General features: G+C 58.0%; 1 protein-coding gene across 3 annotated transcripts; it reads left to right on the top strand.

Annotated features, from left to right (window-relative positions):
* The first annotated feature begins 1,934 nt into the window (after positions 1-1,934).
* On the top strand, positions 1,935-14,848 carry ADIPOR1 (adiponectin receptor 1). 3 transcript variants are annotated; one of them, XM_045816838.1, is made up of 9 exons: positions 1,946-2,090; positions 3,609-3,726; positions 7,630-7,863; positions 9,062-9,178; positions 10,275-10,446; positions 11,096-11,282; positions 12,201-12,388; positions 13,509-13,702; positions 14,005-14,848. In XM_045816838.1, the coding sequence occupies exons 3-9, from the start codon at positions 7,723-7,725 to the stop codon at positions 14,131-14,133; spliced, it is 1,128 nt and encodes a 375-aa protein (XP_045672794.1). In that variant the 5' UTR covers positions 1,946-2,090; positions 3,609-3,726; positions 7,630-7,722; the 3' UTR covers positions 14,134-14,848. The 3 variants fall into 3 exon arrangements, with proteins under 3 accessions (XP_045672803.1, XP_045672788.1, XP_045672794.1); XM_045816847.1 differs by lacking the exon at positions 3,609-3,726 and having other exon boundaries at positions 1,935-2,090; positions 11,170-11,282; positions 12,283-12,388; XM_045816832.1 differs by lacking the exon at positions 3,609-3,726 and having other exon boundaries at positions 1,935-2,090.
* Positions 14,849-15,640: the final 792 nt, after the last annotated feature.

The raw sequence follows: 15,640 nt of genomic DNA, 5'->3' as shown, positions 1-15,640 counted from the left end.
GACTGCTGTGTCTGGGGTCCTTGTTTCCAAGGCTTTGCATGCCTGAGAATTCTGGGAGGAAAGGTTTCCCAGCACAGAATTTTTTCCAGGTCTTCCAAAGAACCTTTGAACAGTTATGCCTTGGGCTGAAACGTGAGCAGCCACCAAATGTAATGATCATCTTAGCAGCTGTCTCAGCAGAAGCAGAAGCTCAACTTTTCCCTGGAGGCTTTTAGGGTGGGGGAAACAGTACAGGTCAGAGGGGATGCTCTTTGAGTCCAGGTACTCTTCAAGGGGTCCTTTGGTTTGGCTACTCTTCTTCCTTTCTTCTTTTGACCCTCCCTTCACCATACTCATCCCTCAGGGTGCCTGGTAAATAAATCAAAATATTGTCTTCCTGTTTGGGAGAGAAGCCTCTTCCTTTACAAAGTAATCTGACATCACCAGCCCTGCTGGGGCCTGGACAGAGCTGGCCTCCCTGGCCCGTCCGTCCTGACTGCCCTCTCCCACGCTCCGACAGCACTGCCCAGTCTACTCCCTTCTCCCAGGGCTGGGCCAGGGCAGCTTCTCAAGGTCTGTGTTAGTCCCATTGGGACAGAACAACACATCCCTCTCAGGAGGAAGGTCAGCGTTGTTTTTCTGCATGTAAATATTTCTGTGGGGCCTCTAAAAGAAAGGCTCTGGGACCCTGAGAATTTACCCATCTGCAGGGCAGAATCGTTAATTAGTAAATTCTGTTACTGGGATTCTGTCAGCTGCTGCTTCGTCCGCTGGTATGAATATACCAAAGTACCATCCCTTGTTTGCATAGGTATCTGCCTCCTCTGCTCAGCGCACAAACATTTGTTAAGGACCCGCCAGGTGTTAAGCACTGTGCTCAGCTCAAGACACGATTAGACTCCTGGAGAGCTCATAGTCTGGAGTAGTGTAGACACGTGATAACTAATCCCAGTGTGATTAATACTATAGAAATGACAAGATACGGATGGGGTGAAGATGCAGAGGTAGGGGAAGAAAAGATCGCTGAGTTAGCAGCCATGGACCAGGCACTGTGCCAAAGCCCCAAAATGTAATCCTTGCGATAATCCTGAGTCTAAGATTAAGGATTTGCCAAAGATCATACAGCTAGTCCCACTGAAGAAAATAAAGGCAGCTCTGTGGTCAGTGAAGGTTCCTGGCGGTTTTATATAGTGGGCAGCACGTGATAGCTAACATTTATGAAGCGTCTGCCATTGTCTGGCTCCATACTAAGAGCCTGCCTAAACTACCTCAACCCACTGCAGTAGCACTTCCCCTCAAAGTTTTAAAAGGTCGTCGTCATTTGGAGGGAGGGGTACAGTAAGTGCTCGAGAGCTTAGGCTGGCCCGGTGGAAGCCCGGGCCCCTGACTCCAGAGCCCAATTCTCTCAGGGACCAGCACAGAGAATTAACCCCACCATCTCGAGGCATCTCTGCATCTAGAATAACACCAGCTATGCGCCACCGCGCCCCGCCCCCCTCGAACCGAGGAAGAGGTCCCTCCAACCACTTCTCACCACCTGTTCCCCGGACGTGCGCTCAGACTGCAGTGCGGGAGCAAGACCAAGGAGGAGCAGTTCGCCCTTTACGACCAGAAATAACGGGAGGCGAACTGAGGGCTAGCCCGGTACGTCGCACGGGCGGACTCTAAATATTTGTGGGCAGGGCCGAAGAGGGACGAAGTCTTCGGAAGATCAAACGGCCGGCGCTGGTCGGAGATAGGGTGCGCACAGAGGGGAGGGGCGCGCTGTGAGACTCCGCCGTCCGCCGCGGGCTCAGTCCAATTCCCCCAAGCGCCCTCGCCCCCTCGAGCCCGGGGGTGCGACTGTGGGTGTGGCCCGCACCCGGCCGAGCAGGTGGAGCTCTGGATTGGAGCCGGCGAGGGGCGTGGTCTGGAGGGGCGGGCCTGCGATTGGCCGGTGTGAGGGGGCGGGAGCTCCGGGAGCGGGGTCGGGACGCGGTGGTGACGTAGTGTGTCGGCGCCCCTTCCGGCGCGGAGATCGTCAATATCGGGGCCGCTGGCCGCGGGCCTCCTGCCGTGCTGCGGGATGTAGCAGTGGGTCTGCGGCCCCCAGTTGAGCCTATCACCCGGCGGTAAGTTTCCGGGGCTCCTGCGGCGAGTGAGTGGGCGTGGGTCGGTCGAGCGCCGAACCCGGGGCGGGTCGGCCCAGTCCTGCGGCGGCGGCGTCCGGAAGGTCCGAGACTCGCCCCCCCACCCCCATGTGGAGAGGGCCGCGTCTCCCGGTTCTCTGCGGTCCGCGTTGTAAACATTTCCGGCCCCTCCCACTGCGCGCCGCCTCCGAGGCAACCTCAAAAGCCACTTAAGGGCGGATGGGCTACCAGTACCCCAGCTTTCCCCAGCTGCCAGGGTCCTGGTGAGTGCATGTCTCCCCAGCCCCGCGGGGGTGAGAAGTCTGGATTCAGGCTCTGGCCCGACACGGGCCAGGTCCAGAGCTAAGCCTGGTCGCCAGGCCGCCGCGCGAGGCAAGTGGGAAGCGGGAGTTGGGCAGGGGTTGCGGGCCAGGGTCGCAGGGCCGCCTGCCGCGACGGGGAACTCCAGCCTAGGGAGTTCCAGGGTTCCTCGATCAAGACAGTGCCCACACCTTGATGTTGGAAAAGGGAAGCTCAGTGGACAGTTTAACTTTAATTAAGTTAACCCTCAACGCTGAAACGTGAGCGAAATTTAAACTACTTTGACGAAAACGAAATTTCATTCCTCGGAAATCTCACATTGACGTATGCCATCTTATGTTTGAGGCAGATGTGTGCTTTCTCTCAGTTTCTCCTGCCTCCTAGGCGGTGGGAAACGGAGGAGGCACGTTTCAGTTTCTACAGGAGCAGGTATGAGAGCAGCAATAGGAGGCCTACACAGTACTTTTCTGGATTAACCGTAGTATTTCCCCCGGTAGTGAGAAGACACGCTAGGAAACAGCAGGGGTTTAACCTGCCACCTTAAATCGAGTGAGCGCTGAAATGAAATGGTGGGGTCAGTTCACTGCTTTGCTCTCTGGGTTGGAGTTGGGTCGCCTGTGACGGTGCAGCTGCTGTTCCCCGTGTTTTCAGGGCGTCTGCCCAGTAGGAGGAATGCAGACTGGGTGTGCTGAACAGATGGCAGTGTCAGATAGCAGTTCGCCGCCGCAGCCACTCGGTTTCTTTATCCTGGGAGCAGCTTCTGTCCCCGAGTGGTGGTTGGTACTTGGGGAATCTGTCCTCCGAGCTGGTGTGCTACCTGTGAAGGTCCATCTTGGAGTGCCTCCAACTGTACCTAGTTGCAGAGTCAGACCTGAAAGCATCTTGTTCTCTGTGGCTTAGAGAGTATATGATTCCCAAAGATTGAAAACATTCATCACTTCGCCTGCGTGTAGGAAAGACTTGGGCAGGTATCAGGAGGCAGCACTAATGCGTTGCTAATGGATGCAGTGCACCACCCTAGATGCACGTCGGCTTTCAGGCCGTCTTCAGTGTCTTCATTTTACCTGCCCAGGAATCCTTTGTGGAAAAGTGGGAGAAAAAAAATTTAAAAGGGAAAGAAAAAAGCAAGGAAGAGAAAGAACAAAAACAAAAGAATCACATTTCTTTCCAAAACAGCAAGCTTGTTCTCTGTTTCCCTAGGAGGTCTCTGCTTCTCGGACCGTGAGGCCAGGCTGACGGTCCTGACACGTCCTGTCCCAGCTACTTGTGTCCACGTGGCAGACTCAGCAGTCCTCGGTGAACCCAGGGGCTTGACTAAGTACGCTGGGTTTTCTGGTGCTGGTCCTCATTGAAGTCACGTTTTGCTTTAACATCCGTTGGTCCCTAATGTCACGCCCCACCCCAAACCTGGTGCCTCACATTAGGCTCAAAGTTGATTCTGTTTTTGTTCTCAGAAGCGTTGGGGGCGTGATCATTGTTTCTAAAATCTGTAGCTGTCTACAACTGAAAGGTCCCTGAGTGTGCCCTCTGGACAAACCAGTTCTAAGTGATTGGCTGCTGAGCATGCACCTGTTTGCTGTGTTTCATAGGTGCTCCTGGGACACGGGGGAAGTGGTCACCGTGTTCTGTGACTAGTGACCGTGTAGCTCCGCAATGTCTTTGACAGCCGGGTATTAAAAACAGGGACTGGTGTGAAACTCCTTCAGGTTTCTGTATGCCGTTTACTTTTTTTTTTTTTTAATATATGGAATTTGAGAAGCTTACCTGTCTGGAACCAGAAAGACTTCTGGTGGGACTGCTTTAACTAGAGAAGAGCTACAAAGGACATTGGCTCCTGATTTTCCACTTCAGACTCTTAGGTCAGTGACTTAGCATCAGACAGCCAAGCTGAGGCCCTGTGGCTGGAGTTTGGTAATTTTCAAACTTAGGCCTTTGCCTGGACTCACTTTTGCCAGCCGTGCCAAGGAGCCACCGTCTCTAGGAGAGGCTGTCTGGAGGAGAAGACGTCTTTACTGCCAGGCTTGCTTCAACACAGTGTGAGTCCGGTAGACATAGATCGAGCCTACCCATGGACTCTCCAAGGGTCCGGGGACCTCAGATGGGAAACTTCTAGAAGCTTTGTTGTGCCTAGACGTCAGGGAAGGAGTGTGCTCCAGCCTGGAAAACTTGGGAAATGGTTCAAAGAATAAACGTCTCAAAAACATGCAGCTGGCTGGCTGGTGAGTAATGATCAGTCCTCGCCTGGCTTGGCCCAGGATTGTCTTATTTATAGGAGCACAAACACCTCCCTGCCTCCACAGCTCTATTCTCTAAAATAGGTTTATCCAGTTAGAAAGCTTAGTGGTAAAGACTTAATAGCTGGGATTGAAGAAATCCCATCAAAAATGCACTCCGTGGAGTTTGGCCCAATTTTAATTTGCCCCTTTTGGTGTGGTGAGTTTGAGGGGGGATGTGTTTGCTGTGAAATATGTAAGGAAACAGACGGTTGAGGTGCATTTGGCTCTCCTCAGTGTGCCCGGAATCAGTCTTAGGGGTGTGTGCTGATTTTATGTCATAAAGACTGAAACGCTTGTAAAAATCCCCAGTGTTTGTGAGTGGCCTGCCCTGCCAGGAATTGTGTTTTCAGGTCCTCGCAGAGCTTGCTCTTCCTTCTTGCCTCTGATCCCTCTCTCCCTTTCCTGTTTCTGTGAGGACCGAAGTGCACAACGGACTTTGCTCAACATGATGACATGACTTGTGTGATGAGTTGCAGCTGATGGCCGGTTTGTGCATTAACTAAGGTGTTAGGTTTGGTGACTCTGAGTCTAGGACGCAGTGCCGGGGAAGGGGTGTGGGAGCCAGTGATAGGGAAGCTGGAGGGAATCAGAAGAATTAGAAAGTGATTTGGATGGAAAGGGAGGAGACTTTGACCACGGCCAAGAGGCCAGGGTCACCCTAAATGGATGCTTGGCTTGAGGGCACAGAAGCTTTTCAGGCCAAGGGAACACCACCGAGGTGGGCCCTGCATCTGGCTCTAACCCCCCAACCAAAAGTCTGTCTGTATTACTCTCCTTGCCCCTGGTGGAGCAGTTGCACAGCACCCAACATACCTGAACCCAGTGGGTGGCCGTTGTAGTCTAGGGCCCTCCCTGTGCACTGCCATCCTGGAGCAGCGAGGCTGCCACGGACTTTGTAGGCGCCACATGCTACCTCTGAGGGCTCCTGAAAGACAGCGACCTCACGGGCTCACTGCTGCGTCTGGCACAGGCCTTCACCTGCCGCAGGTGGGCACCAAGCACACGTGTCCGGCGTTGAGTGAGGGGAAAGTCCCACGAGCACAAGAAAGTGCGCGACCCCCAGCGAGGGGCGAGGGACCAAGGGACGTTCTTGCTGGCTGGAGTGCCACCCACTCGTTCACTTGGAAGTGTGTGCCCTGACCGGACCCCGGGGTGTGCGCCACTTTGCTGCCTCTGTGGTGCCTGGTCCCAGACCCTGAACCTCTGAAGCACTGGCCTCGGCATCCTGAGCTCAAGCATTTCCCCCTTTTGGGACTGACTTCTCCAAACGCCCAGAGCTGTTTACATCTTTCTCCAGCATAATCGTCTCTTACCAAAGCCGTAGATCCGGCGGCACTTCCTCTGAGGAAGCGTGTTCTACAGCCAGCCTGCTGAACGGGACTGCCCAGCGCCCCTCTCGGGGACTGCCTCTCTCCCGAGGCCCTCGGGCGCCTCCCGTCTCCTGGTCTCAGTCGTCAGCCAGGCGCCCCCGGCTCGTCCGTCTGGCACGGTCGACACCACGCAGGGGCAGCCGCAGAGCGGGCTCTGGTCTGCTCTCTTGGACTGTATCTGCCTGCTGCTTTCAGCTCTGCTTGGGAGTGGAGCGCAGCCTGACTTCTGAACCTTGAGGGAGCAGCCTTACCTGCTATGTAAGCCCTGTTGTGATCCCTGGGAAGAAAGTGGGGTCACTCTCGGATTTTAAAAGAGAGAGCTGGTAGAAGACGACAGAGATGTTTGCGAAGATGCTGTGTGGAGAACAGCCGTGAGAGGTGCGTCCCTCGGGCGCAGGGTCAGCTCGTGCCCCTGGTGGAGGCCTGGGCCCTGAGCTGCAGTCCCGGCAGCTCCCTACGGGTGCGGGCGTCCCGGCCCTCTCTGCCTCGCTCTGCGGCCGTGGGGACTCAGGTGACTGGTGCGAGGAAATGCCAATATTCTGGCCACTGCTGTTGCTGTGAGCAGTAAACTTCTTTGTTCCTGGGAGGAAAAACACTACTCATTTACAAGAGTGGAGATCTTGGGGCACTTTTCAGTGTTACTTTCATCTCCCTGAGGCCTAATTAAGACACCACCTGAAATCCAGTGCAGGGCAAACCTGGAGATTTTGAGGCGTTTCCTGGAAGACCCAGGTCCGGGTTTCTGCAGTTCTCCCGGAGGACCTGTGGGCCTGTCTCTGGTTTCCAGAGAACTAGTTTGAGTGGAGCTTAGGTGGGGACCTGCGGCGGCTGGCCAGGCCCTTGCCGAGCAGGTTGTTTGGGGTGTGTGTGCGTGGCAGAGGGCGGGACTACCCCCTGTCTGCAGCTTCCTGCTTCCAGGTGAGTTCCTGGCTACTCCCGGGAGTCTGTGAGGAAGCTTGTTCTCCGGGCATCGAACCCAGGCTCCAGCCCTGCACCAGAACTAGTAGGCCTTGCGGAGAGCTGGACCACTGGGCCTCCGGCCCACCGTGGGCTCCTCTGCTCGCAGGGCACGCTTGTCGGCGCTCGTGGGTAAACCCAGCCGAGCCCGGCCGGCACGCACTTCCTTCGTGGGCATGGGGGGTCTGGTGGTCACCGCGGCTGTTGACCTCACGCTTCTGCTCCACAACCTCAAAGTCAGCCCTTTCTTGGACAGAACAGCTTTGGGAATGATGGGCTGTTTCTTCGCACGAAACGGGCTCCGTACCCAGGGGAGGGGGTTGAGGTGGAAAGCTGTTTTTCTGTGGTGACAGTTTGGTACAAAAACCACAGATGCTTTGAGGGCAAGCAGCCAGGCATTATATTTTGAGCCTGATCTGTGAGGTTAGTGGGTTCTGAGTAAGGGTGGTATTAGAGTGGGGGACGAAGCAGTGGGTTCCATTGTAGCAATTAATCAGCCTGTAGAGCAGGAGACAGGGTGTGAGTTGATTGGCTGGTGTCTCACACAGGTTTGCCGGGGGAGATGGAGCTGTGAGAGGAATAATTGTCATCGCCCTTCGTGTTTGTGTTTGCTTTCAGTGTCCACCGTCACAGGGAGACCTCTGCCTCCCGGGTCCGAGACACCCAGCCTTTCCCCAGGCTGAAGCTGCAGGGCGTTGAGGGACCACCTAGATGTCTTCTCACAAAGGACCTGGGGGGGCCCAGGGCAGCGGGGCTCCTGCCAGCACCAGGGAAACGGACACGGTGGAGCTGGCGGAACTGGGACCCCTGCTGGAAGAGAAGGGCAAACGGGGAATCGCCAACCCCACCAAAGTAAGTTGTCTCCCCAGGAGTCGCTCCCTCGGTCAGAATCCCTGCGTCTGCGTTGTTCAGGGTCTTGGCTCCTCCCCCCAAGAGGGGTCAGCGTGCCCCAGGCGTCCTCGTCGCAGCCTCCTCAAGCTGTAGGATAAGCACCTTCTCGCCCGTGGGTCTCTTTTTCCACTGTCATCTCTGAGGCCCCGTGCTTAGCACAAGGCCTGAGATCCACCAAGTAATCAGCAGACATCTGGGTGAGGGAGGGACGCAGTTAGGGTGAGGTCCAGCTTCGTGCAACAAACAAGTCTCTGGTGCCTGCCGAGACGGGAGTCTCTCCCGTGAAGAATTCTGCACGGAACCAGGCCAGGCCTGTGCCACTGGCGGGTGCCCGTCTCGCTGCGCCTTCCCTCGCAGTGTCGCCCGTCACGCCCACACACCGGCCGCCACGGCGGAGGAAGAGGAAGTGCCTCGTGGCACTGTCATTTCCGCCCACTGCCGTCCCCGGGGCCAGGCCTCGTCACTGGTCACACTGAGCTGCAGTGGCGGGGGTTGGGCAGCCTTTTCTTGGGGCCTGAGTCACGTTGCCACCCTGACCAACACCGAGGACTCTCTGTCCCTGCGGACGAGAAAGTGTGGCTCTTGGGGCGGGCAAGCAGGAGTGTGTGTCCTAGAGTTGGAGAGGGTACCACGTTTGCCCTGGGGACTGTCAGCAGGAGAGAGAGAAGACAGCCAGGGGAGGAGCTGGAGTGCGGGGCCGTCGTCCGTGGCTCAGAGTCTTGGGATGGAGCGAGTCCCCGCAGTGGGCAAGTGCTCCCTCGGGTGCACTGTGTCCAGGCTGTTTCCTGCGGAAGCAGAGCTGCTGGGCTGCAAGTGGCAGGCCCAGAGGCAGCAGCTCTCTGAGATGGGTGTGACGGGGAGGTCGGGGGAAGTTGAGAACCACTGTTGTAGAGACAGGGACGGGGAGGGCACTCGGACCCTGAGAGCTTTGGGGGCTGTTGTGCTAACCCTGTCCCCCCCGCCCCCGTGGCATGCACACGGTGTCAGTGGCCCTGGACAAGCGTGGGCACTGACTGCCTGTCGTGCCCTTAGAGGAGAGGCCCCAGGCCCCGTGGCAGCAGAGAGCCAGGCACAAGGCACTGAGCCCAGTTTCCCTGGATGTGTCTGGTCTGAGGTGGTGCTGACAGCTAGGGTTGTCTGTGCTTGTTTCTGGATGCAGGCCGAGGAAGAGCAAGCATGCCCTGCGCCCCAGGAGGAGGAGGAGGAGGTGCGGGTCCTGACGCTCCCCCTGCAGGCCCACCACGCGATGGAGAAGATGGAGGAGTTCGTGTACAAGGTGCAGCCTGCGAGCTCTGCCTGGGCGGGGCGGGCGGGGCGGGCGGGGCAGCGGCCCGGCTGGGGTCCCAGCCGGCAGGCAGGCCGGCTCGCGTCGTCGGGTCGAAGACCTTTAACTCTGTGCGTGGAGTTTGTTTTTGCTTGAGGTGAAGTAAATCCAGGGAAAGGCTGGCAGACTTTTACTGCCGGGCGGGTTGGGCGTTGTTCAGAACACGTGGATCCCTGTGGCGGTCGTCAGTGTGAAGGTGCTGTAGTCACATGGTCTCCCGGGCGGGCTCCTGGAGCGCATGTCAGTGACAGGCTGTAACGTGTTTAGGGGAACGTGCAAGCTACGTGGTGATGAGCAGAAGGAATATTCTGATGTCTGCGAAACCCGTGAGCGAGGCGCCCTGTGGCCTCCCTTGGTGACAGTCACAGCTCTGACCCTGCTGTGGCGTGTTGCTCCAGTTCCTGAGTGTGGGGATGGGGGGCTGTAGCTGCAGGCGAGTGACGGTGACGACAAGTTCTCTCTGCCCCTGGACCCGGCCCGCTGCCCGCTGTCCCAGGCCGCGGACCCTGCTCTGGAGACGTGTCGTCTCAGCCCAGGGAGGCCTTCCCGTCTGTGGAGGAGGCCGAGCAGGGAGCAGCCGGAGCCTCCGGAGGGGAGGGGCCCCGGAGGACTGGGCTGCGGGCTGTGAAAAGCCACGTGTGTAACTTCTGTTTCTTGTTACTCATTGTGTTTACTTAATTTTGCGATTTCAAGCAGCTCACAGGAGGCCCTGCCATGCTCCCACTAGCGTGTCCAGGTGAACTGGCGTGGCACAGGAAAGGGCGTTAGGAAGGGGCCAGGTCCCGCCCGCCCTGCAGCTGCCACTCTGTGCCGGGCCCCGGATCTCCGGGCCCAGGCCGATTCCCCGAGCCCCCCGCTCCCTGAGCCCTCCAGGGTCTGCCGACATCCTCCTTCGCCCCTTGTCTCAGGAAGGCGGTGCTCCCTGGGCCCTGCTCGCAGAGGGCGTGCGCAGTGGCCCCTGAACAACGGGTGGGGGCGCCGCGGACACACCCGCGCAGCAGTGGGCCGGTGCGGCCCCACCCGCAGCGCTCAGGGCCGCCTGTTGCAGGTCTGGGAGGGCCGCTGGCGGGTCATCCCGTACGACGTGCTCCCCGACTGGCTGAAGGACAACGACTACCTGCTGCACGGCCACCGGCCCCCCATGCCCTCCTTCCGGGCCTGCTTCCGGAGCATCTTCCGCATCCACACGGAGACCGGCAACATCTGGACCCATCTGCTCGGTGAGTGACCTGCGGGGTTGCTCTTCCTTTCCTCCCTAAGTGCCACGGGAAGGAAGAGGAACCAGGTTGTTCTGGCTGATTGGAAGCTGGCATTGTGCCTCGAGATCGCCGGTGAGCTTGGTTGACTCTTGGTCACTGACCGTGAAGGCCACTGCGGGAGGGCCCTGGAAGCGGGAGAAGAAAGCGGACCTGGGTGTTCTCGTGATCCCTGGAGGAACTGCCTGGCGTGGAGATGTCCCTCCCCTTCCGTGAATCCCCACAGTCACAGCTAAATGCCAGTGGTCTGTTTTTTTCAAGATTTTGTTTGTTTGTTTGTTTATAAGAAAGGGGAAGAGGGGGGAGAAACCTCTGTGTGTGGTTGCCTCTTGCGCATCCCCTACGGGGGACCCAGCCTCCAACCTTGGCAGGCGTCCTGACTGGGAATCGAACCAGCAACCCTTTGGTTCACAGGCCAGTGAGCAATCCACTGAGCCCCACCAACCGGAACACCGGTGTTTTTTAAAGTGACCTTGCTATCTGGGTTTGTGTGACTGGTGCCACTTTCTCCTGCATCTCTGGGCTGCAGTTCTCACGGCTGAACCTGCCGTGTTAGTCCTGATTTAACACCATCACCTGTTGAAACGCACACGTCCCCTTCTTCCTCCTCCAGGTTTCGTGCTGTTTCTCTTTCTGGGGATCTTGACCATGCTCAGGCCAAACATGTACTTCATGGCCCCCCTGCAGGAGAAGGTGGTCTTCGGGATGTTCTTCTTGGGCGCCGTGCTCTGCCTCAGCTTCTCCTGGCTCTTTCACACCGTCTACTGTCACTCAGAGAAAGTCTCCCGGACTTTTTCCAAGTGAGTGAGAGACCCTTCGTCGGTGGGGAAAGTCCCAGCCTCATGGTCGCGTCCTGTGATCCAAGTGCCGACTGGGTCCTAGGGCCCCCGGCGGACCCTGCAGACGCCCTGCCGCGCCAGAGCACAGGCCTTCTGTGCCGCGGGCGTGATAGTGTGAGGAGGCCCTTCTCTTAAATCCTCCGTGAAACGGACTGTGCAGCCTCCTCCGCAGCTGCAGCCCGGTGCGGGTTGCGTTTCCCGCCTGCACGGCACTAGCGGTGTACGACGTGGGTGCAGTGGGCTGCTCTCCGAGGCCGTGTGACCCGGCTAGGCCGGGCGTGGGGACCATGGTGGCCTGACCCGTGCCGTGTTTGCTGAGCTCCTGCCCGCAGCTGAGGAGCTTATCTTCGCTGCCCACACAGTGCTGGACACCCCAGGTGTCGGCCTTCTGGTGCACCCCACAGTCTCCTGCTCTGAGCCTGGAGTCCCTGTATGCTTTGTTCGTTGTTGGTGTTGCAGGCAACGGTGTTGCTGTTCTCATCACTTGAGGGTCAGCTGAGACAGAACAGTGCCCTTCATGCTGCTCCCCGTGTAAGGGTTTCGCTTCTAGAACTCAGCCTGTCGGAGCTGGGGATGCTCAGGGCCCTTCCTGAACGTGAGCTGAGAGCCAGCAGGGTCGTGCCGGAGCTCCTGAGTCCACTCCTGAGTCCAGGGCCCGCTGGGGGACGCGGCTAGTCACGACTGAGGGATAGACGAGGCTCTGGGATTGGGACTCTTAGAAGCTTTGCCACCGCGCAGAGAAGTGCTGGACCTTGCAGGGCTCAGGGCCGGGCTGTGGACCCAAGCCCCGAGGACGGTCAGACGTGGGCCAGGTGAGAACGGAAAGGACCTCCTCGTTCCCCTCACTGATGCGCCCCGATTCCCGTGGCTCTCTTGCAGACTGGATTATTCAGGGATCGCTCTGCTGATCATGGGGAGCTTTGTGCCCTGGCTCTATTACTCCTTCTACTGCTCCCCACAGCCGCGGCTCATCTACCTCTCCATCGTCTGTGTCCTGGGCATCTCCGCCATCATCGTGGCCCAGTGGGACCGCTTCGCCACTCCTAAACACCGGCAGACAAGGGCAGGTGGGTAGGATGGCCATGTAAGCCTCACAGGTGTGGGGCCTTGACCCTGACAGCCTCGAGTTTGGGCCCTAGGGTGGGCAGTTGGAGGACCCCACTCAAGCCCTGGTTCTGTTTGGAACTCTCAGAGCAGTGTGGAGTTTTAAAGCGTGCTGTCCCTCAGTTTTTATGCTAATTTAGTAGCATGCCCATGGGACACGTAATGACCAAGACTGTCAGTGAGCTGCTGTCATCTTCAGTTCGAGAGAGTTAGAAGACACACTCAGCACGGTCTTCTCAGTGGCCCGAGTCCTAGGCACTCGCGTCGGGGGTTGGACTGGAGCCACCTGAGCTGTTTCCTGAGGGAACTGGAGACTTGGTGTGAGCTTGGACACTCGTCACCACTAGTGCCGTAGCTACAGCATGAACATCTTTGGGCTGTCGCATGCACACCCTTGTTTTAAGCTTTATAACTTGCAGCAACACACCAGTGACCTATTTAGATTGCTTAGGATCTGGCGCGTCATAGCCTTCAGGTAAAGGAGTTAAATCCACACCAAGCTCTGCCCCCATGCCAGGCGCGGGGCAGTCACCAGGGTGTCTGCAAAGGCGGGGGTGGCGGTCCCTGCCACCCTGCCACCCAGCCGTGTGCGCCGTGGTGGTGGGGACAGGCGTCCGTCCTTCCCTCTGACTCGTCTGCCCCCGCAGCCTCGACAGCTTCTACCCTGGTGTCTCCCTGCTCAGTGGGTCAGAGTCCCGGGTCCGTGGGTCTTGATATTCCTCCTGGGAGACCTGTCCACTCCCCTCTGCCTCAGGGCCGCCTGGAGCCTTGCCATCTGTCCCCAAGTTGGCCGTCAGGGGGTGTGGACCTGCCCTTTTTGCCCAGGCTTCTCAGCAGACGAGACTGCAAAGCACTGGCCCTGGTGCTGCTCAGAGGGCAGGGTCTGTGTGAGCCCTCTCTCAGCCCCCTCCCGTCCTGGATGCTGGAGAGAGGCCTGCGGCCTGTTCTCCGCCGTGCGGCCTCGTTCCCTGGACAGAAGGCCGTTGCCGTGGACGGACGTCTGCACTCTAGAGCGGGGCGGGAGTGTGCTCCGCCTGGCGGCCGTGTCCCTGCTCCTGACGGCCTCGGGTCTGCTCTGCGCAGGGGTGTTCCTGGGCCTGGGCTTGAGCGGCGTCGTGCCCACCATGCACTTCACGATCGCCGAGGGCTTCGTCAAGGCCACCACCGTGGGCCAGATGGGCTGGTTCTTCCTCATGGCCGTGATGTACATCACCGGAGCCGGCCTCTACGCTGCCCGGATTCCCGAGCGCTTCTTCCCGGGGAAGTTCGACATCTGGGTGAGGAGCACGCTGCTGGCGGCCCCCGTGGTCAGGGAGCGGCACCCAGTGGAAAGCCTGGGTCGGGGGGGTGAGAGCAGTGGGCCCCTGTGCCGTGTGGGGGGCAGGGATGAATGTGGGGCCGCTGGCGGCGGTAACCAATAGGGACGTTTTGGTTTATTTCTGACATGACTTTTAGAAAACTTTCTATAACAAAAGTATCACTTCCACAGTAATGAAACTTCAAGGAGAAAGTGGATGAGGTGAGAGCTCTCCCCTCCTCATTTCCGATCCCTCCTGAGACTTGTCTCCTGTCCCCACAGTTCCAGTCGCACCAGATTTTCCATGTCCTGGTGGTGGCAGCGGCCTTCATCCACTTCTATGGGGTCTCCAACCTCCAGGAGTTCCGCTACGGCCTGGAGGGCGGCTGCACCGATGACTCCCTCCTCTGAGCCCGCCCCCCACCCCCCGGGGCCAAAGGGGAACTTCCCAAGTGCTTTTAAAAATAACTTCTTCACTGAAGCAAGAAGAGGCGTCCGAGTTGTCTGTTTCTAGAAGAAACCTCTTAGCAAATTCAGTGCCAGCCAGGCTTCGGCCCCCCCACTAGCCCCCTGGGGTGGGGGCCTCAACTCCCCGGGCCCCTCACCGAGGAAGGGGGTGTGCACTTGGCCGTGGCCCTGGGCAGCCCCTCCTCGGCAAGGCGGCTCGGCCCCTCGCACAGAGCACCGGAGCTCCCTCCCGTTGAGAGTCTGCCCTCCTCCAGCCACTTCAGGGGAAAGTGCCGGACTGGGGCTCCTGGGAATCCTGTTTCTGGAAGACAACGCCCCCCTTACCCCCGTCCTTACTTGGTAACCTGGCTTAGAACAGGCCACCCATTTTGTAGCACACTTTTCAGAAACGATGGTGCGCCGGTCCCGTCTCTCTGGGGCCTGGACCCACGGACGGCAAGGACAGTCACCAGCTTGGGTGTAGCCCGGCTCATCCTGGGAGTGTGTCCAGGCTTCAGAGGAGTTGAGTTTTAATTTTTTTTTGGCAGAGTAATGTAAAATTAAAATGGGGAAAGATATTTAATATTTAATACTAAGCTTTAAAAAGAAATCTGCTATCGTTGCTATGTATCTTGATGCAAAGACTATGATGATAATAAAAGGAAGTAGAGAGACAGCATTCGAGATTGAACACATGTGGTCTCAGCGCTTTGCACAGAACTCCGCGGGGCTAACACTGGGGCTGACACCTCGGGTTCTGCTGAGGCACAAATCTGAGCCCCAGGCACTGGCGGGTTGGCATGTGTGTGTGCCAAGGAAGGGGCCCCGTTGAATGCAGCATCAGCTCCTCCGCACAGCCTTGTTTTTCTCTGCTACTGCACAGTTTTACTAGAGAAACTGCTATGCTACAGTATCATTTAACAACAGCTAGATCTCTGTTGGGACACGTCCCGTCCCTGCGAGTATGAAGGGTCTGCTCCTTGTCCCTCTAAGGTCCTGTTCTCTGAGGACGGCCTTGCTGAAGGGAGTCCCATCAGGAGCAGGTCATTCCCTGCTTTTCTGTGCCTTTGCTGCTGTCCTTGGCCCAGGGTGACCGCCCTGCCACCCCAGCAGGCACTTCTGAGCCAATGCAGGGCCTCTTAGTGGGTGACAAAGAGGAGCTCCTTCCAGGTGGAGCTTGTACGGCTGGGGGACAAAATGATCCTTTAAAAAAAGCAGTCCAACCAGGCCGACACACGGGACGATTCTCAACCTCAGTGGCAGTCGGGGAAATGCCAGTCAGAACCAGAGTGATGAACCGTTTCACTGCCAGGTCGGACAGATGAGAAGTCCTGACTGTCGTGCAGACGCAGAGCAGCCAGGGACGGTGGAGGTGGGGCCGGTCCGTGCGGTGCGTGGACGACACGCACACGGGCGCAGCCTCCGAACGTTTCGTGAAATACCTCACGAGGCGCATCTGAGGTTCACCCTA

Source organism: Phyllostomus hastatus, unplaced genomic scaffold (assembly GCF_019186645.2).
Source record: "Phyllostomus hastatus isolate PE091 unplaced genomic scaffold, TTU_PhHast_1.1 phas_contig_148, whole genome shotgun sequence".
Taxonomy (NCBI): Eukaryota; Metazoa; Chordata; class Mammalia; order Chiroptera; family Phyllostomidae; genus Phyllostomus; species Phyllostomus hastatus.
Note: the sequence above shows the minus strand (reverse complement) of the source record. Positions and strands in the feature narration are given on the sequence as shown.